The sequence below is a fragment of the Pelophylax lessonae genome (assembly GCF_965119305.1).
Source record: "Pelophylax lessonae genome assembly, chromosome: 2".
In the NCBI taxonomy this organism is placed as follows: Eukaryota; Metazoa; Chordata; class Amphibia; order Anura; family Ranidae; genus Pelophylax; species Pelophylax lessonae.
Genome location: NC_138769.1, coordinates 187,453,449 through 187,475,661, shown reverse-complemented (window position 1 = coordinate 187,475,661; position 22,213 = coordinate 187,453,449). Strand labels below are relative to the sequence as shown.

The 22,213-nt window shown below is 45.8% G+C and overlaps 1 protein-coding gene across 1 annotated transcript in view; it reads right to left on the bottom strand.

Moving 5' to 3' along the window:
• Positions 1-22,213, bottom strand: part of CD99 (CD99 molecule (Xg blood group)) — a 105,006-nt gene that overhangs the window by 9,050 nt on the left and 73,743 nt on the right. Inside the window, exons 9-11 of the mRNA XM_082248000.1 lie at positions 3,951-3,974; positions 3,585-3,608; positions 307-420 (exon numbers count right to left, since the gene is read on the bottom strand). Coding sequence (XP_082104126.1) covers positions 307-420; positions 3,585-3,608; positions 3,951-3,974 — 162 coding nt within the window. The remainder of the gene's footprint in view (positions 1-306; positions 421-3,584; positions 3,609-3,950; positions 3,975-22,213) is intronic.

Sequence of the window (22,213 nt, the reverse complement as noted above, 5' to 3'; positions counted from 1 at the left end):
GACCGGAGAGGGTGCAGAAAATGTAAGTACAGCGATTTTTGCTTTACAGGGTTAGATAGATTAGGTTTAGAATGTGGCACAGAGGAGGTTTAGCGTTGGGTTTTGTCTGGACTTCTCCTTTAAGCTTTAACTAGATATAAAAAATTTGTCGTAGAAGTAATTTACTAAATACAGAAGGGTGTTTGTTCCATCTGTGTTCCCATAGAAGACTGTACAATACTTTGTGCAGCAAACCCTTCATAGATCTTTCCCATAGAAGGCCTATGCAAGATAGAAGACTTTGTGGAATACAATTTAGGCACGTACCTGCTTGGCCTTTAAAGCAAAGCTTTTTCTTCTGGTAAGCGATGAAACTGGATACTGCCCCAACAGCAGCCACACCCAGCGCACTTAAAACACCAGCTATGACACTCTGTTTTTCTGAAAAAAACAAAACCATACACAACAGTCAGATAAAATTGTTCAGGGTATTTCGACTACTATGTTACACATGGTATAAACTGCTTGTGCTCTTAGTGGAGCAAATTTATTAAAAGAGTCCCATCAAACAAACTGCAAGTAAGGTAAAATAACTGCTGATATGCCAGAAATAAAGGGTGCTTCTATCTTGCTCTTTGTCATGACAACAAAGTGTATTTTTTTAGCTCTAAAAGCACCTACTTTTGATGGCTTACAAAAAGCACATCCAAATCCACCGCCCCCCTAATCGCCATACCTCCACCTTGTGCACAGGCAGAGAGCGCAAGTTATCAGCTCACACAATTTCTGACAAAAGCAACAGAGATTTTTTTGCACTCAAAACAGATATGCTAAAACTCTTTCAAATGTATAATTAGCAGACTAAAAGGGAGCAAATAAGAGTAGTTTATGGATAGGGTTTACATATACTTAAAGAGGAGCTTCAGTCTCCCCTACAAAATTAAAAGCCAGCAGCTATAAATCCTGTAGCTGCTGACTTTCAAATATAAGGACACTTAATTGTAAAGTCTTTTTGTTAAAAACAAACCTGTTATACTTACCTGACCTGTGTAATGGTTTTGCATAGAGCAGCCCAGATCCTCCTTCTCTGGTCCCTTTTTGGCTCTCCTCCCTCCTATTGAGTGCTCCCACAGCAAGCAGCTTGCTATGGGCCACCTGAACCGAGGCTCCGCGTGTCCATTCAGACACAGAGTCGGGGCCTGGCCCCACCCTCTCTCTCCTCTCATTGAATTTGATTAAATGAAGAAGTGGGAGCCAATCGCGCCATGCTGCCGTTTTAGCCAATGAGGATGGAGAGTCTCGGGCAGCTGAGTGTCTCCTGCAACATAGTTGGATAGAGATGGGCTCAGTAAGTGTTAGGGAGGCTGCTGCACACAGAAGTCTATTTTAATGCATAGCATGCATTAAAATAAAAAACCTTCTGACTTTACAACCACTTTAACCTGTCCAGGGATCCAGTGCTGTCCTCACCCTAGCTGATTCTTTAATGGACTTCATATCCCTAGCACAAGTATCTTAACCAAATGAAACTGGCTGAGAAGCCTAGCACCAGTATCTTAAGCAAAAGAAACTGGCTGAGAAGCCTTGAAGCCTCACAGCCAGGGCCGGGACAAGGGGTGGGCAGAAGGGATGGCTGCCCTGGGCACTGTGGTGTCATGTGAGTTTAGGGGCACCTCAAGCAAATTGGTGGGGGGGGGGGGGATTTGTGTTTGGAGGAGGAAATAGGGAGCGGCTGATGGTAAGAATGTTTCTAGGAAGGGAAATTTGGGGAGGTGGTTTTGGAGGTTTATGCAAGAAAAGGGAAGGGGTTTGTGCTAAGAGGGGGAGGGGGATTTACGCTATTTAGAATGATTGGGGGGTATTTGTGCTAGAAGGGGGAACTTTGGGGGGGGGGGGGTGGATTTGTGCTATGATGGGAAAGATTGACCGGAGGGGTGGGATTTGTGTGTGTGTGTGGGGGGGGGGGGGATTTGGAGTGGGAGAGGAATTGTGCTCGTTTGAGGGGGTGAAGATTTGCGCTAGGAGGGGGATTTGTGCTGGGTGCATATGGGGAGAGAGGATATCAGCTGGGGGGGGGGGGGCAAAGATGTGTGCATGCAGATTAGTGCTCATATTTTATGGGGGGATGGGGGAATTTTTGACACAAGATGCTCATACATCTTGGGGGAGCGCAATTTGGCATGCTCCCCCTGCGCTCTGAATGACCTTGTCCCAGACTGCTCAAAGCCGGCTTCCTACTGAGCAATAAATCAATGAAAACACTAGCCGAATTAAAAGTTTAGTCACAGGTAAGTTTTATACTAGCACAATGCTACTTTAGAGACGCAGCAGGAATTGAAGGATCAAGCTGAAATCTTGCAGATACATTTTACTGCTCCCGTTTTGCACCACTATGCGGTGCAGCAAATTTGATCAATATCCTCAACTGTATGTTGGCATGGCACATTTTGCACGAATACACAACAATGCTGCTACTGCGTGATCAAACATTTGATCTCACTCCAATGATATAGAATCAGTAAGAGTGGGATAGTTAGGGGTAAGCCAGCCATTCTGTGGTATGTAGAAATTAGGTTTAAGAAGAACAATCAACAATATTCGTTCAAGTCTAAAATAACATTTCGGAATTCTGAAAAAAAACAGTTCCTTGTTGATGGTGGTTGCATATTTGGCAGCACCCTGAAAACGCCAACCACCCACCCACTCTCCCCACTCTGGAACACCCCCTCCCTTCCTCAACAAAGCTTATCAGCCTGTATTTTTTTGACCACTGGGGTAGCAAATTTACTGTGACATACTGTACGGGAGTCACTTTGGTTGTGGGGCCGTTGGAACACCGCTTACCTTAGAGAGGTTGGGAAATCCCTCAGCTCCCTTGGCCCCTCTTATGTGCAAGTCACCCTGTGTCTATTAGAGGCACAGGGTGCCCAAGAAAATGATGGGCAACTACTTAATGGACACTGAGAATATGGGACAGTAATATTTATCCACAATTGCCCTCAAGAAATCTATGATATATTAATTCCACTGTATCAGAATAATGGAACATTGTATGAACTTTGCCCCAGATTACTGTAGGTCAGAGCCGGGCAGTCTGCTACTGGGGTCTTCTGCTATTGCCGGTTTAATAAGGTGTTCTGTGTTTATACTTAGGATAATATGTAATGTACTTTGTTTTAGCCTGGTTGCCGATAGTCTGGTCATCCAGGTGGGTTTAAGAGCCAAGTTAATTAGCATGTTAATTATAGCATTGTCTGGGTGTGGATTCCCATTCACCTGTTGTTTCTGTCCAGATGACTAGTTAATTGGCTCAGGTTAATTAGGTTTCTATATACAATTTCATCTGCATATGATAATGTAAATAAGGCTCACCTGACCTGGTGAGGTATCTATTGTGTGTGAATTTGTTCAATAAAGGGGTTCCAGATCTTATACAAGCTATTATTGGCTAGACTTGTATACTGGCGGCCATAATATCTGATATCTATGATCAAGACTGGAGGAAGCAGTACTCCGACGGAAACACACAAGCACATTGTGGGTCGGTTCCGTTACATTACTATTTTATTTGCAAACATAGGATATAAAAACGTAAAAAACAGCACCTGGTCCTTGAACCTCTTCTTCACCTGCCAAATACAAAAATAATAGTTAGCTAAATGCTGTAGATTCTTATTTTCCAATTCCTAAAATTATGATGCATCTAGCAAAGCAGGCCGCAGACATGCAAAAAGAAAAACATGCATGTTACATAACAGGTTTGTGAGATGAACAAAGGTAAAAGACCAACATTCAAGGAGAAAGCAAGACCACTAAGACCAGTCACCGACAATTATTTTTTTGTCCAGGTTTGCATGATTACCGGTATATATGAATTTTGTTTTTTTTTATTATTACATGCAAATGGAGTAAAGACCTGATCAGAACAAGGACAATAACCCATGGGTTTTGAGAAAATGTCTAAAACCTACCAGACGATGGCTGCATCGCACGGCCTAGCAAAATTTACAAGCAAGAAATAAGATATGTAGGATCAGTGGGCTCCAATGACACCCCCATACATCTAAAATCTACACAACTCAGACTCATACCAGACCTAAAAAAGTAACAGTACAGTATTCGATATTCCTCTAAATATGTTAGAATGGTGAATATTCTTAATGTAGGTTTCCATTTCCCACTGACAAAAAGCAGAATCTGAACTAGCATTTCGCACAGTCACAATTGACTTATTCAAAGCAACTAAGCATTACACTGAAAAAGCAGATAAAAGAAAAAAGGCAGGCACAATTCAAATTGCAAGCATAGCTTTTAGATCCTTGATTTTATTAATTTTTGTAATGCGCAGCATAAGCTTAAAGTGGGCAAGTGGTGCTTGTGATACACTTTACATATACACAGATGTAGTAGTAGTTAAAGGGTCAGTCCACCCAAAAAAGATACTTTCGTTATGGAGAGGGCCTGCTGGTCTGAGTCAGCCCCTGTCACCTTGCGCTGGGCCTATGTGAAATCGAAGTTCTGCCAGTACAGCAAAAATTGGATGAATTTCAGTCTGTGTGCGGCCCTCCCCATTTGACAAAAGTTAATCCTTAGATCAACTTCTATTGAACGGACACACTGGAAAACTGTTGTCAATCAGCCCTGCCACCACTGATATAGTTACATAGTTAGTCAGGTTGCAAAAAGACACAAGTCCCATCTGGTTAAAAAAAACAAAAAAAACAAACACAGTATTGAAAAAACTCAACCATACAATCCCATATACACAATCCTATATTCGCAGTTGATCCAGAGGAAGGCAAAAAACCCCAGAAAAGAATGATCCAATTTGCTACAGCAGGGGAAAGAAATTCCTTCCTGATCCCCCGAGAGGCAATCGGACATTCCCTGGATCAACTTTACCTAAAAAATTTTTAGTACCCATTTATATTAATTACACCCAGGAAAGAATCCAGGCCTTTTGTAAAGCAATCTAGTGAGCTAGCCAGAACCACCTCTGGAGGGAGTCTATTCCACATTTTCACAGATCCTACGGTGAAAAAAACCTTTCCGTATTTGGAGACAAAATCTTTTTTCCTGTAGACGTAAGGAGTGCCCCCTTGTCCTCTGTGTTGACCTTAAAGTGAACAACTCAACACCAAGTTCACTATATGGATCCCTTATGTATACATGTTAATCATATCCCCCCTTAATCGCCTCTTCTCAAGAGAGAATAAATTCAGTTCCTCCAAACTTTTCTCATAGCTGAGCGGCTCCACGCCCCTTATCAGTTTGGTTGTCCTTCTCTGCACGTACCCAAAACTGAACTACATATTCCAGATGAGGTCTTACTAATGATTTGTACAGGAGCAAAATTATATCACTCTCTCTCTCTGAAATCCATGCCTCTGTTAATACAAGAAAGGACTTTGCTTGCCTTGGAAACTGCAGCTTGTCATTGCATGCTATGATTAAGCTTATGATCTACCAGAACACCCAGATCCTTCTCCGCTATGGATTCCCCCAGTTTTACTCCACCTAGTATGTATGATGCATGCAAATTCTTAGCCCCCCCCCCCCGAGTGCATAACTTTACATTTATCAACACTAAACCTTATTTGCCACATAGTTGCCCAATGAAAGAGTGCGTTGAGGCCAGCTTGTAAGTTGGAGACATTCTGTAAAGAAGTTATTCCACTGCAAAGCTCAGTAAATTCTGATAGCAGTGGGAGCTGCTGTCAGAATACAATGTCCCAGTTGGGTGGAGTTCCTCCACCGACCTCATTTGTGGATGGAGGAATCTTTTTTCCCCCTCCTTCACCCCCAAAAAAAAAAAAAAACATACATTCAGGTGTATTCCCTATATCGCAGAGATAGAGAGGGTAAAAAGGGGGAGGGGTATGCCTGTATATGAAGAACAATGTGCAAGTAAATATGAGGGATGATATCTCAAATGGAGCTAGGGAGGAGGTAGAATCCCTATGGGTAGAGCTATAAAGGGAAGTTACTATGGGGAAAGTAATATTGGGTATATGCTATAGGCCCCCCAACCAGAGGGAGTCGGACCTCCTATCACAGCTTGGAATGGCATCAAGGATGGGAAATATTATAATGGGGGATTTTAATTATCCGGATATAGACTGGATAGAAGGAACCGCACATTCATCTAAGGTTTGTAAGGCTCCATTCACACCTGAGCGTTTTTGAGTGTTTTTCAGCTCCAAAAACGCTAAAAAAAACATTCCAAAACGCCCAACAAGTAAAACCCCATTCATTTAAATGGCCCCTGTTCACATCTGAGCGTTTTGCAAAACGCCTGTAGCTGAAAAAAGTACATGAGCTTCTTTTTGGGCTGATTACCTGCGTTTTTAATAGATGTCAATGCCTGCCTCCAAAAACGCCTGAAAATCACGGTAAAAATCGCGGTAAAACGCTACGCTCAAGTGTGAATGCAGCCTAAATGTTTTGCAGGACAATTTCATTGGTCAGATGGTGAACGCACCAACAAGAAACAATGAGTTACTAGACCTACTGATTACTAACAATACAGAAATACAGGGCGACTTAGAAAACAGTGACCATAGGTAAATTCGTTTCAGTATAAATCATAGAAATAGGAAACACAAGGGTAATACAAGGACCCTGAATTTCAAAAGAGCCAACTTCCCTAAACTGCGCTCTTTGCTAGACGATATAAAATGAGATAGAATCCTAGGAACAAAGAACACGGAGGAGAAATGTTAGTGCTTTAAGAACCTCAAAATAAAGGGATTGGCCAGTGCATTCAAAAGGGGAAGAAGTTTAAAAGAGATAAAATAAACCCTGGGTGGCTAAACTCCAACATAAAAAGAGTGCAATAAGAAATGTAAGCGCACAATCAAGGGAGCTAAATAGAACACGAAAAAGGCACATAGCGGAAGAGAGCAAAAAAAAAAAAAGACAAGAAATTCTGTAAGTATAAAAAATAGTAAGAAAGTGAGGCCAGAACACATTGGCCCCATAAAGGATGACAAAGGGAATCTGGCTACAAAGGACAGAGGGTATTTGAAGGTGCACAATAAATGCTTCTCCTCAGTCTTCACAAAATAATTGGGGGGCTACATTAACCATATTTGTAATGTTAAAGTTAACATGCCACAGGAAGCACCCTCATGGTTAACAGAAGACAGACTCAAAACTAGACTTGAAAAACGTAACATAAATAAGTTCCCGGGACCAGATGGCTTACACCCGAGGGTCCTTAAATAATTCAGCCAGGTGATCGCCATATAGTCTACTGGATAGTCTGACGGGAATGGTACCTGCTGATTGGAAAAAAGCCAGCGTGGTACCAATATTTAGTAAAGGGCTAAAATATATCCCTGGGAATTAAAGGCTGGTTAGCCTAACATCAAAAGTCTGCAAGGATATTGGAGGGGATAAGGGACTATATACAAGATTTTAGTAATAAAAACGGTATCATTAGTAGTAATCAGCATGGACTCATGAATAATCGTTCTTGCCAGACCAATCTATTAACCTTCTATGAAGAAGTAAGCTGCCATCTAGATCAGGGATTCAAAAACTACGGCCCTCCAGTTGTTCAGGAACTACAATTCCCATCATGCCTAGTCATGTCTGTGAATGTCAGAGTTTTACAATGCCTCATGGGATGTGTAGTTCTGCAACAGCTGCAGGGCTGTAGTTTGGGAATCTAGATAAAGGAAGGCCTGTGGATGTGGTGTACCTGGATTTTGCAAAGGCATTTGATACATTTCCCCACAAATGCTTACTGTACAAATTAAGGTGCGTAGGTATGGACCAATGGGTGAGTACCTGGATTGAAAACTGGCTCCAGGGGAGAGTCTAGCGGGTGTTGATAAATGGGGAGTGCTCGGATTGGGCGGGTGTGGAAAGTGGGGTCCCCCAAGGATCTCTCCTGGGACCAATCCTGTTTAATTTACTCCTAAACAACCTAGAGGATGGGATAACCAGCACAATCTCAGTATTTGTGGACGATACTAATCTAAGCAGGGCAATATATTTCATACACGACGTGGAAACCTTACAACCAGACCTGAACAAAATAATGGGGTGGGCAACTACATGGCAAATGAGGTTCAATGTTGAAAAATGTAAGGAAATTCATTTGGGTGCCAGAAATTTGAATGCAAGTTACTCGCTAGGGGGAGAACCTCTGGGTGTATCTAAGATGGAAAAGGACCTGGGGGTCCTAGTCGACAACAAGCTTAGCAGTAGCATGCAATGCCAAGCTGCTGCAAGCAAAGCCAATAAAATACTGGCATGCATAAAAAAAGGAGATTCGCTCCAGAGATAAAACGATAATTCTCCCACTCTACAAGACTCTGGTCCGGCTGCATCTCGAGTATGTGGTCCAATTCTGGGCACCAGTCCTCAGAAAGGATGTGCTGGAACTGGAGTCCAGAGAAGGGCAACAAAGATAATTAGGGGAATGGAGGACATCAGCTATGAGGAAAGACTACAAGAATTGAACTTATTCTCTCTGTAGAAGAAACGCTTCAGAGGGGATATCTGCAAATACCGTACTGGTGACCCTAGCATAGGGACCAAACTTTTCAGCGAAAGGGAATTCAATAAGACATGTGGCCACTCACTAAAAGTAGAAGAGAAGCGGTTTAACCCTAAACTGCGTAAAGGGTTCTTTATGGCTCGAGCAGTAAGGATGTGGAGTTCTCTTCCACAAGCAGTGGTATCAGAAGGAGCATCGATAGTTTCAAAAAACTATTAGATGGGCACCTTAAAAACCACAACTTACAGGGGTATACAATGTACTGTTAACAGCAAACACACACACACACTAATCATAGGTTGAACTGGATGGACTGGTGTATTTTTAACCTCACTATGTAATCTATGCCCCGCTTCATACACTATATGGATAAACGTTTGTAGCCAACTGACCATCAGAACTACTGTTGAACATTCTTTTCCAAAACCATAGACATTAAAATGGAGTTTCACGCATGATCACCCCCGATCCCATTTAAGTGGTAACAACCTTTTCCGGAAGGGCTTTTCAAAAATAGCATTAACAGTATAAAAACTTCAGGGTTGTCCACATGACCTATGGCCATACATTGTATGTCTTAAACACTCCAAATGGCCAGCTACATGTGTCTGCCAGCAATTATTGTTTTCGGTTATACAAAAAAAAAAAAAAAAAAAAAAAAAAAAAAAAAAGGAAGAGTTAAAAATGGATTTTTGTAAAATCTTACCGTAAAATCCTTTTCTCTTAAGCTCATTGACAGACGTAGTCCTCGTTGATTAACAACTCGGGGTTATACTGCCCTCTACAGGAGTAGGACTAGACAGGAAAGAAAACGTTCTGGCCACACCCTAGGGGCAGTCCCAGAGGGTATATCCTCTCACTTCCTGCTACAGCAAATCAGTTATGTCACAAAGCAGTGTTTAGAGAATTTAACCCAACTCAAAAACAGAGGGGCGGGTACTACGTCTGTCAATGAGCTTAAGAGAAAAGGATTTTACGGTAAGATTTTACAAAAATCCATTTTTCTCTGTCGCTCATTGACAGACGTAGTCCTCGTTGATTAATAACAACTCGGGACGTCCCAAAGAAGTGCCACAAATGAGGGGTGGGATAACAGAAATCAAAATCCAGAAGGCCCAACCGGAGCCAACCAGAAGCATCAAGGACTCATCAAGCAAAAAGATGAGACCTAAGTGAAAAACCCAACAAACCCTTGAGGTAGACCAACAGTCTCCTCAGATTGCGGCCTGCAGAACCTTGCGGCCAAAAGAGGCATCTGACGATGCCATCACATCAACTTTATAAAATGATGTAAAGGTATGAACCGACGATCAAGTCATTGCCTTGAAAACCTGGATCGCTGACGCCTGATGGCGGAAGACCCAGGAAACACTAGGCGCCCGAGTAGAGTGCGCCTTAACAGGGAACGGAGGATTCCGACCCTTAATAGAATAAGCCTGTACCACCGTCTGACTGGTCCATCTAGATATGGTCGCGGCAGACACAGGCAACCCCCTTCTAGGGCTATCCGTGATCACAAAAAGTGAGTCCGTCTTACGAAACAAGTTCGTAGTAGTCAAGTGTACCCTGATTGTCTGAACCCCATCCAAGGAGTGTAATGCAAACTCCCAAGGATGGCTAGTCTTAGGACACGGGGAAGGTAACACAATATTTTTATTCAGATGAAAACTCTGAAAACCACTTTAGGAAGGAAGGGATGGATTCGGAAGAAGAACCACCTTATCCCTATGAACCACCAGATATGGTGAACGACAAGATAATGCGGCCAGTTCTGACACCCTGCGTGCAGAAGTAATGGCCACCTTCTGGGATAATGTAAGCAAGGGAATCTCCCTAATATCTTCAAAGAGAAGTTTCTGAAGAACCGACCACACTAAATTAAGATCCCAGGCGGTAAGGGTGCACGCACTGGCGGAGCCAGATGTCACACCCCCTGGATGAAATTCCGCACCAAGGAATGATTAGCCAAAGGTTTCTGAAAGAAGATTGCTAACGCTGAAACCTGACCCTTGATAGTGCTCAAGGACAGTTTCTGCTCAACCCCTTGTTGCAGACAGACCAAGATTCGGGTCACCGAATAGGTATGTGGGGGAAATCCAAGAGATTCACACCACGCAATATAAGACTTCCATGTGCTGGAAGTCGCTTTCCTTGCTTTAACTAAAGGTAGGAATAACTGAAGCTGACACTCCCTTGTCCTTCAGTACCTGGGTCTCAATGGCCAGGCCATTAAGCCAGCGATTGTAAAGCAAGATGGAAGATCGGTCCCTGAGACCGCAAATCCTCCCTGAGAGGAAGTCTCCAAGGAGCGTCCGCGACTAGCCTCACCAAGTCGGCGTACCAGGCTCGACGAGGTCAGTCCGGAATTTCCAGAATAACTGGAATTCCCTCCATCTCTATCCTGCAAAGAAGTTTCCGCAGTAACTTGAGAGGATGGAAGGCATGCCGTAGCTGATACTGCCCCCACGGGGCGATCAGCATTTCTGCTGCGTCCGCTAGAGGATCGCGGGTGCGAGCTACAAACCTCCGCACCTTCCTGTTGAGCCAAGGTGCCAACAGATCCACATCCGGGGTGCCCCAATGAAGGGACAGCTAGTGAAAAAACCTCTGGATGCAGAGGCCATACCCCTTGATCCAGAATCTGACGGCTGAAATAATCTGCCTGCCGATTTCCCACCCCCGGAGTGAACACTGCGGGGAGATCCGGAAAAAAAACGTTCCGCCCAACGAAAGATGCTAGTCGTTTCGATGGCCACCAGGACACTCTAAGTGCCCCTTTCTTGACATAAGTCACGACCGTGGCATTGTGCGATTGGATCCGAATCGGGCTGCTCGGTCCAGTAAATCAGACAAAATCTGATCGCTCTCAGTTCCGATACCCTTATTGGTAACCTGGATACTATCGGAAGGAATGACTTCCCCTGGTTGAGCATCGGAGACTCCCTGGTCCGCTCGCTCAACCGGATCCGATTGTCCAGGGAATCGGAATTCTGATTCCATTAGAAAAGAATCTCCTTCAGGAGAATTCGGGTATGAGACTGGGTATACGGTACTGCCTCTAAGAAGGCCACCATCAGTCCCAGCCAATTGACGGACAGCAACATCCGAATCGTTGACTGAACCTTCTGGAGTTTCTCTGCAAGGAGAAACTCTTGCCCAGGATGTATTCAACATTAGGCCCAGATAGTTCAGTCTCCTGGTGGGAACCAGGGATGATCTTTGGGAAAGCGAAGAAAACGCTGATGTCCTGCGATGATGGGGATATAAAGATAGGCCTCCTAAATGTCTATGGACGCCAGGAAATCCCCCTGATGCAGGGAGGCCACCACTGTTCGGATGGACTCCATCTTTCCCCAAGTCCAGAAATTGGACGCACCTTGCCCTCTTTCCTGGGCATTGTGAACAGGTTCGAATAGAACCCCTGAAACCGTTCAATGTTAGAAGGGAAGAATCGCACCGGTGGAAGTGATCGAAAACTCGATCCTGTATCCTGACCGTATGACCTCGCGAACCCCTTAGTCCGGGGTTCTGGCAAGCCATGGATCCGGAAACCGGTGAAGCCATCCCCCCACCCCAGAGATGGGTAGGGGCGCATCAGGCTGTATTCTTCAGGCTTGGCTGAGCCGGACATTTTGTTTAGCCGACCAGCGCCCTTTGAAAACCCTCTGAAGGGGGTTTGGAGGGTTTCGCCTTATCGCCCGCCCTCGCGGAACGAACAAACTCTTTATGAGCAGAAAAGGAAGGTCCTCGTTAGTTACGAGGTCCTTTTATCCTAACAGTCTGTGGCAAGACCGTGTTCTTGCCCCTAGTGAGATCCTTATAATCTCAACCAAACTAAATGGCAACCACTGGCCTAAGGGTTGACCCTATCAGGGAAAAAATGACGCGGGATTCCGCTTCCACTTTTTCGATCCACCGGATCCCTAAAGGACGCAGCGTCCTCCAACGGGATAACGGTGGCTTTATTTGGAAATTGGTGAGTCCACTACAGGTGGTACCGTCTATCCTTTTAAAGAGGGATTCCTCAAACGGATAGCGCCTAGCCATGCGTTTGGAAATAGCAGGGGTTCGTTTCAAAACGACCCCATTTGGGTAAAGGAAAATCCTTCGCCCTTTTTGGTAGGCTAACAAGTACCAAAAAGGAATCTCAGTCTCAGCTACCTCTGCCGGTGTAACCTCAAGACTAAAGGTTTCCCGGACGGACACAACTAGTGCATCCACCACTCTTGTGCTATGGCGGAGGCAGAAACGTTCTCCTCACTGCTGAGGAGACATTACCTGAGACAACAGCCCCATAAGAGGGACCTGCAGCTGCATTGACCAGCTCCGAATCCGTATCTGAAGTATCAGATAAAAAATAGGGGTAGGCGGGGGTCGCTTCTTGACCCCCGTCCCTGACAGGCCACCTATACCCGGGATACCAAAGACTCCAAAACTGCCGAAAATGCATTAAAACAAGTGGGGTACTGGAGGGTCCTGCGGCCACCTTGAGGGGATCAGGTGGGGATACATATGCGGCAGGGTCAATGATTATACAAGACATTTGCCAGCGACAAAAAAAAATGACAAAGTAAAAAACTTTTTTTTTTTTCTTTTTTTTTTGTAATCCCCCAGCGCAACAGCGCCCCTCAGTGTTACCTGTCTTTTTGGACCCCACAGAGAGAAAGAGACCCCAAGGCTCATCCCTGATGCACAGAAGTTTTTCTATCAGCCTGCTCAGTGCTGTCCTGTTACAGACAGGAAGTCTTTGGCCCTTTTTCCTGGGTAAAGGAGGCGGCTCCGCCCCTTAACACGCCTTCCGGCGCCTCCCCCTGGCTCCACGAGGTGTTTGGTCACCTCAAACATAGCCGCCCCATGCCAATATGGTGGCCTCGTGTGATCTGCAAGACAATGGCGGCGGCCTGTTAGGATAGCGGCGGCTAGCAGCGGCCTGCGGGATGCTGTATTCGGCCTAGCGGCCTGCGGGAGTGCATCGGTCCCACAAACTTCACCCTGGATGGTGATAAGCCTGGCTGACGGTACAGGACCCTGGCGGGCCGCATGCGGTCCGTGGGTCGTCGGGAGATGCCACAAAACAGTGCTGTGCAGCCCGTGGAAGCTGGAGGAATGGCGATCTGGACTGCAGTACTCAGGCATAGGCATCAGCCTGTGTACCTCTGACAGGTAGGATACCTCTTACTTCAATAGTAACGCCCCTTTTAGTGCTGCCACTGACTTCAGTCATTCTTACAGACTTACAATGACTTTAGATCGTCAGCTCCCAAACCAAGCCTCCTGGTTATTTTTCACAAAAATCACACTCAAATTGGGGGATCTGTGACTTATTATAGGATAGAGGGGAGATCCATCCTACCATCCCAGAGAGGGGCCCGCGTCCACCACAAACCCGACAGGGGGAGAGGGGGAACATACTACTCACCATACCGGAACCAGGCGGGCGCCAACTCCTGACAGAACCCCTCTCCACCGGGGTGGGGGGGGGCTGTCGACCAATATGGATGCCGTGACTCTGTTGGTCATTGGCGTCCAGGCGAGACGTTTAACTCGCAGGGTCAGTCCCTGTCCAGTGGGACTATGTCGCGGCCGACCCAGCGCGGAGCTATGGCCTGCACGCGCTCGTAGGCTGAACTGGGGTGACCACTGGATCTCAACATCCAGCCCGTCGCCCAGTTCCAGCTTACTTGCTTGAAGATCTCACAGGAAACTGGAGAAAAGAGCTGTCTAAAAAATCTTTCTAAGAAAAAAAAAAATCCTGCCAGGACCGAAGATCCTAGCAAGGCATCTAGGTCCTTACTCCTAACTAGACAGAAAAAAACTGATTTGCTGTAGCAGGAAGTCAGAGGATATACCCTCTGGGACTGCCCCTAGGGTGTGGCCAGAACGTTTTCTTTCCTGTCTAGTCCTACTCCTGTAGAGGGCAGTATAACCCCGAGTTGTTATAAATCAACGAGGACTACGTCGGTCAATGAGCGACAGAGAAAAACTGATTCGGATTCAAAAATTCTTGTTTTATGGAGCAGAGTGAGACACTCTTATAGCAGGTGTGCAGACTGGGGAATTTAAGTGCACTGATCTCAAGTATCTGACTCATTTTTGCGAGGATGGACCCTTTAACCATCATCTGTATGGTAATGATAGGGTATGATGCAATCATGTGGTAAATATCAGGGAGTTAGTTCAAGCTTAAATATAGCGCTGTACTGCAAAATTGATCACACAAGTGTATGCGCTGGTAGCAATAACATTTTAAAAGGGCAGTCCACAAAAAGTATCATTTTAGTTTATAGGTGCAGTCTGACTGAGCAATGACATCTCTCTGTGACTCGGTTTTAACCCATCTTGCAGTTTAAAAGGATTCCTTTCCACATTGGGATGCCTATGCTTAATAAATTGCATTATAAAAACGGTAAGCACAATGTCCAGATTTAAGCATTCAGGGTCTGAGATTTCACTTCAGGTATCCCCAAGATATAAGCAATAGTTGGGTGGTTCAACAATTGATCATCCACCCAAAAAAAATAAACTAAAAAAAAAAAAAAAAAAAACATTCATTTAGAATGAACCGACCATGTAAATCATAAGAATATCAAATCAATGCTGTATGTAACCAGGGAAGTATAAAAGAAAATGATTCACTTACCACTTTTTTTTCCATCATGTTCTGAAAGGAAAAAAAAAAAAATAATTTGATGTAACACCTTTCTTTTTTTCTGTTCCAAGAAACACATTTCTATTTAACTTATTATATACTGCTTTACCAACAAGCATACAGAATAAATGTAAACTGAAATACCTAAAAATATGCACAGATGAACAAGATATTTTGATGACAAATGCAGCAAAATGTGATTGTTGGTCATCAAGTCACTAATTAAGCTTGATTAACAGCAGCAATATCAAATGTATCAATATTGCAGGGTGAGCAACTTGAGAAAAAAACATATCTACCACTCTAAAGCAGGGTTTAAAAGGTATTGAAATATAGCCGCTCAGCAGAACTGGCCAAATTTTAGTCCATGTGTACCCTTCTCTGTTAAATAGAAGCCATTGAATCGTCCTGCTGGGAAACCAGCATTGCTTCAGCGATAATCAAATTATTCTGACGGGGCAGAGTGGAGGCTTGAGGGAAATAGGCCCCCACTGTCGGAATACAATAAAATAGTGGGGGATCCCTACATCTTCCTCAAATGCACAGATGCAAGGATCCGTTTGTTCGTTTTTTTTTTTTTTGTCATTCAAGCCACTGGATGAACGAAAAAAAAAAAAAAAAAAAAAAAAAAAAAAAAGTGTACACCCAGCCTAAGTAGTTCTTTGCTCTATAAAACACGGATGTTACATCATTTATACAGCATGAACATGGTAGCACTTGTTCTAACTGGGAGCCCTTGGTTGTTGTTCATATGCATCTAATTGAAACACAATCGGAACCGATCATTATTTGCCATAACAATTCTCTTCATGGAAGATGGTCCTGATATTGTTTCAATTAATTAGATGGCTAAATTTCAATCCCCCTATGGACAGCTTTACTGACCTGGATGGAACAAGCATAGTTGGTGAATCTCCCCAATGGGGAGAGAAAGAGATACAAGGGGACAGGAGTAGGGGTGGAGGCAGAGTAAGAGATTTAACCATTCCCCCCAAGTTACATGAAAGACATTGTTAGTAATTCAGCTCCATGCACACTAGCGGTATTTAAGCTCCTAGAAGCTGTTAGCATTTTTTCTGCTCCTAGAAGCTAAAAACACAGCTCCTGGTATTCACAATCCATTGTGTTATACTGCCTCCTACAGGAGTAGGGCACTGGGAAGAAAATAATTCTGGCTACACCCATAGGCAGACCCAGGGGATATACACCCTCTCTATGCTATAGCCACTCAGTTTTGTTACAAGCAGTGTCAGGAGAATAAATAACTCCAGAGGGGTGGGTGCTGTGTCCGTCAATGAACATCAGGGAAAAGGATTTTATGGCAAGCCAAAAATCCCATTTTCTCTTATGGTTGACGGAAAAACCTCCTGGTATTCATAACCATTGGGATGTCCCAAAGCAGTGTTAAAAATGAGGGGTGGGAACAACCCCAAAAATTCCCAAGGCTAAACAATAGCAAACCAGGCAACAGGAGCTCAACCAAACAACTGGAGCCCACCTGAAAAAAAAAAAAAAAAAAAAAATACACCCTCAGAGGATCAGGTCCTCTTAAACAGCAGCCTGCAAAACCTTGCGGCCAAAGGAAGCATCCGCAGATGAGAACATATAAAACTTTGTAAAAGTGGGCACCGATGACCAGGTGGCCGCCATGCAAACCTGCGTCACCAACGCCTGATGACGAAAGTTCCAGAAGGCACTAAGCACCCTAGTAGATTGCGCCTTGACAGGGAAAGGAGGAACCTGACCCCTGATTGAATAGGCCTGAACCACCGTCTGATCCATCTGGAAATGGTCGCAGAGGAAGCGGACAACCCTTTGAGGGCCGTCTGAGCACAAATAGAGAGTCTGACTTCCTGAGACTCCGTAGCTGCCAGGTACACCCGAATTGCCGGGACCAAATCCAAGGCATGCAAGGCATGAAAGGCAATTTCCTTTGGATGTTTAGGCCTGGGACAAAGGGAAGGCAACGCAAGGTCTTCATTCAAATGAAAATCAGAGAATCTTTGGAAGGAACGACGGACAGGGGCAAAGAACCACCTTATCCCTGTGAATCACCAGACATGGTGAACGACAGGATAACGCCGCCAGTTCCGACACCCTGCCCGCAGAGGTGATAGCCACCAAAAATGCCCCCTTCTGGGGCAGCGTAAGCAGGAGAATCTCCGGAATATTTTCAAAAGGTAGGCTTCTGTAGAGCTGAAAGCACCAAATTGAGATCCCAAGGTGGCAACGGAGCCCACACTAGATGGACCAAATGTCAGACACCCTGAAGAATGGTACAGACCAGAGAGGTGGCCAAAGGTCGTTGGAAGAAGACCGCCAAAGCAGACACCTGGCCCTTTATGGTAATCAAGGCCAACTTCTGTTCAACCTTCGATCTGAGCCACTAAGGAGCGAGGATGAACTCTAAGCGACTCACACCACACAATGTACGTCTTCCACGTATGATGTTAGATCTTCCTAGAAGTAGATTTCCTAGCTTTCAACATTGTAGGAATCACGGATTCAGATAAACCCCTATCCTTCAGCACCTGGCGTTCAACAGCCAAGCCGTCAAAACCAGTGACTGTAAAGCAGGATGGAAGATCAGTCCTTGGGCAGCAGATCCTCCCCGAGAGGAAGCTTCCAAGCAACCAGCCGCACGAGATCGGCATACAAAGCCCGACAAGGCCAGTCTGGAATCCCTTCTGTCTCGATCCTGCTTAGAAGTCTGGGCAGAAGCTTGAGAGGGAAGGCCTAAATCAGCCGATACTGACCCCACGGGGCCACCAGGGTGTCTGTGGCATCCGCCAGAGGAACCCGTGACCGAGCCACAAACCTATGCACCTTTCTGTTGAGCTAAGACGGCAACAGATCCACCTCTGGGGTGCCCCACCGTAGACACAGCGGATGAAACACCTCTGGATGAAGGGACCACTCCCCTTGATCCAATGCCTACCGACATCCGCCTGCCAATTTCCCTTTGCAGGGACCTCCTATGGAACTGTGCAAACGGAACCGCCCCTAAGGTAGACACCATCATGCCTAGCACCCGCATGCAAGTCCAGATGGACAACCATCAGTTGGACAGCAGGAGGTGAATTGCAGCCTGCAATTTCTGGAGTTTGTTTATTGGAAGGAGCACTCTGGCTAAGGCTGAGTCCAGAGTCAGGCCCAGATAGTCCAGCTTCGTGGACAGAGCCAGAGCAGACGTCTGAAAATTCAGAATCCAGCCGAACTCCCGCAGAGTTGGTATTGTGATCTCCAGGTTTTCCACCAGAGCAGAGGGAGACTCCGCTCGCAGAGTGAGATCGTCCAGGTGGCCCAGTACCGCGACACAGGCACAGGTACCCTTTGGCACTCACAAGCCATCCAGAGCAGCAAAGTGTTTCTTTTCCCGGTCTATTTTGACAGAATTTTTGCTAAGAATGGGGATGACCAAAGCGTCCCTGTGGGGTCCCCAAGCGCTTTACTAGGCGTTACCCCTATGAGGAGTCCCTTCTTAAGAAGTGGATTGTGCCACTGGTGGTTGACCCTCCGGTTTCCAGATTAAACAAGGCAACCATGATTCCAAGTGAGTCCCTGGCTTTAAGGATCCGGCTGACCGGAAGGCGGAGGTTTCGGCCAGCAATATGTACACTCTGGCTGGTTCAGCAATGAGGCCGGTATTCACCATTGCCCTAGTGTCGCAAACTCTGACCGAGTGTGAAAAGCTCCTAAGCCATGACCTGGTGGGGGGGAACAGCTTCCCCCTGCCTTTGCTAAGCTGGCAGATCAGCTGGTCCAGGGGCTGCAGTTTATCTGTGATGCCTCTTTGGATGTGGCTCCCTGATGGCTCGCCTTTCTGTTTTGGCAGTGGTCCTTCGGCGTGTTTTTTTTGGCTCAAGCGCAGGCCTGTGGATCAGACTTCAAAAAATGCCTTGACTGATCTTCCTTTCCAAGGAGATGGCCTGTTTGGCGCTACCCTGGATGACGACATTCAAGGTCTCATGGGGGGAAGGGGAACTTCCTCATGCTACTAAGGGCAAGGAACCTAGTCGTAGATGTGTGTCTTCCTTCTTGGCTCATAAGACGTTTTTTCCTCCCTCAGGGTCGACTGACAAGGGCTCAAAGCCTTTCAGGGCCTCTTAAGGAGGATCCAAATGAACCTGGTCTGGCAAGCCAAGATCGGGCTTCTCCAGACCCCTGGAAAAGGCTCCTTCAGCATGAAGGTGCGCCCTTACCCGTATTGGGGGTGGGGGGGGCGTCTTCGGTGGCTTCCTGAGAAACGTGTTGGGTGGGACCAGATGTGATGTCACCACGCCCCCTGGCCGGCTTTACTACTGAACGCTGCAGCTTTTCCTTTGATCCATTTGTTGGATATATCAATATACTTGGAATTTTATTGTACCGTGTGAGTGCACTATCTTTTAATCGATTTTGTTTGAAATGGAATTATGCTATGTATCCTTGTATTCCTTTTATGCTCATTCGGTTCTCACGTGCCTACCTGGAAGTATACCTGAACGGATGTCTATGATGACCTTTACCTGGTGGGTTTAATCTGGCCTGGTGGGCTTCAGCCGCGTCCCCATTATTTAGGGTCTCACGCAGATACAATCAGTGCATCTACCAGCACCTTTTTGTGCACGGTCGTAAATGTGGAGGAATCATCCTCGCCATCAGAGGATTCCAGGTGCCTGGTTGCAGACCCAGCAGTGTAATCGTAAACAGCAGCCGAATCAGATTCAGGATCTGATATGACAGATGAGGCAGGGGAATGGGGTTCGCTTTTTGCTAGCCAGTCCCCCGCAAGCCACCTCCACCCGGGACACAATGAACTCCAGGACCGCCATCAGTGCAGGTATGGATGGTTGGGACCCGGAGGGCCCCGCAGCCTCAGAGAGGGGATCAGGTAGGGAAATGTGCTCCAAAGACTCCATGAATCACCAGGGGGAACCCCACAAAAAGGTGTAAAAACACTGCTAAGGGACTACCCCTACCGCGCTGGAAGCACCACCTGGTCGCCAGGCACAAGCACCAAGCGGTTCCCAGCTGAGAGGGAGAGGACCCCACCAGACTCAACCAACGGCAGAGACAAATCATCCAGGAGGCAGCACCAGCAAAATGGCCGGACTACACAAACATGGCTGCCCTGTAGAAAAATACACAGGCTACAACAAAATTGCAGACTCATGGAGCACCATGAGGTATACAGGGACCCAAGAGGGAGACCAGGCCTCAGAGACAGATCCAGGCAGGATGGGAGGCCCCAGGAGCCCCCACCAGGCAAAACTCCCCGGCACAGACAGTCGTCCAGTCACCAGCTGCGTACCCCCCTTCGGCCCCCATCGATAGTAACGCCCTGCCCCCACCCCGCCCCCACCCCAGGAACAGTGGCCAGACCACCCAAACAGCCCCAGCATATGTGGAGGGGAGGCGGGGCAGTTGAGGGACTCGGCAAGGGGGGGGGGATGCCTGCGAAAAGGAGGGGAACCCGTGGGTCCGACCGTCCCAAGGAGGGGCCCACGTCCACCCCAAAACCCTCCAGGGGGAAAGGGGGGGACAGCTACTCACCATACCAGGAGCAAGGCGGGCGCCGCTCCAGACAGAACCCCTCTCCATCGAAATGGGGGGGGGGGGTCTGTCGGCCAGGAGGAACGCTGCGACTCGAGCCAAGACCCAATTGTATGCAACCTCGCGAGACGTTTAACTCGCAGACCAGCCCCTGACCTAGTGCAGAGCTGAGGTCTGCGCGCGCTCGCTGGCCAGACTGGGGTGACCACTGGATCTAGATTATCAAGCCTGTCGCCCAGCCTGGCAGTTGATTGTAGATCTCACAGGAAAAATCCAGGAGAAAAAAAATATCTAAAAAGAAAAAATTTGCCAGGAACAAATATCCCAGCAAGGAACTAGGTCCTTACTCCTGACTAGGCAGAAAAAACTGAGTGGCTATAGCAGAGAGGGTGTATACCCCCTGGGACTGCCCATGGGTGTAGCCAGAATTATTTTCTGCTTAGTGTCCTACTCCTGTAGGGGGCTGTATAACCCAATGGTTATGAATACCAGGAGCTGTGTCCATCAATAAAACTAAAGAGGAAAAAAATGGCTGTTTTATCCTGTATGTCCATACACACTACTTTAGACTATAAACATTTTTTAAAGCTTCAGCGTCTAGGAGCAGAAAAAAAATGGCTTTTGTATCCTGTGTGTTCATTCACACAACTTTAGGCTATCAGCATTTGAGCTTCAATGTCTAGGCGCAGAAAAAAGAAAAAAAAAAAAAAAAATTCATAAACACTGCTAAAAAACGCGGGGTTTTTTTTCTTAAAAAAAATGCTAATTAAAACGAACACGAAAAAAAAAAAAAATCGAAACCGTGATCAGCGTTTTTATCCAGTATTTTTGCAGCTTAAAAAACGCTAGTGTGCTTGGAGCCTTAAAGTGTATGTAAAGTGTAAGTGTATGGAATGCTTAAACCCTTAATGTGTATTTTTTTTTTTTATTGTGTGTACCACTGGGGAAATGTATCTTCACTTCCTGGCCCAGAGACCAAACAGGAATTCTCTAAAAGTTAAGGGACAGTTGTCCCTGAAGTTTCCTCTCCCCACTCAGGGCGCACATTTTTGCCTCCCCCCACACACTTTTTTTCCCTCCCGACAACAGTATAAACAGAGGGTTGAATCTCCCCAATAAGGTCTCAGACAGTAATAAAACAACGGGGCAGAGGTCTAACCCTTGCTCAGTCAACTCAAAACACAAAAAAAGGCTTTTGCCTAGAGATGCACTTTAATGGTGGGCCTCTAATAATTTCTTTATATTCATAGAATATGGTAAGTGACCAATTAGGTCAGTTGGAAGGAATATGCCATTATGGTCTGTAATATTCTGTAAATCTAGAAAACAAAGTAGGCAAAGAGGAGCACATCTTTCACCTGCCTCTCAATTTGCTCATAGCCTGTATTATTGATCTCCATAACAATGTATGCAATCCCCTAAATGTTGTAATTGTCAGGGGAAAAAAAAAAAAAAAAAAATGTGCTTGCAGTCTTTTTTGCAATCCGATGACATGTTCCGTGCCAACATGTGACAAGTTGTGGTTATTAAAAAGAAAAAAA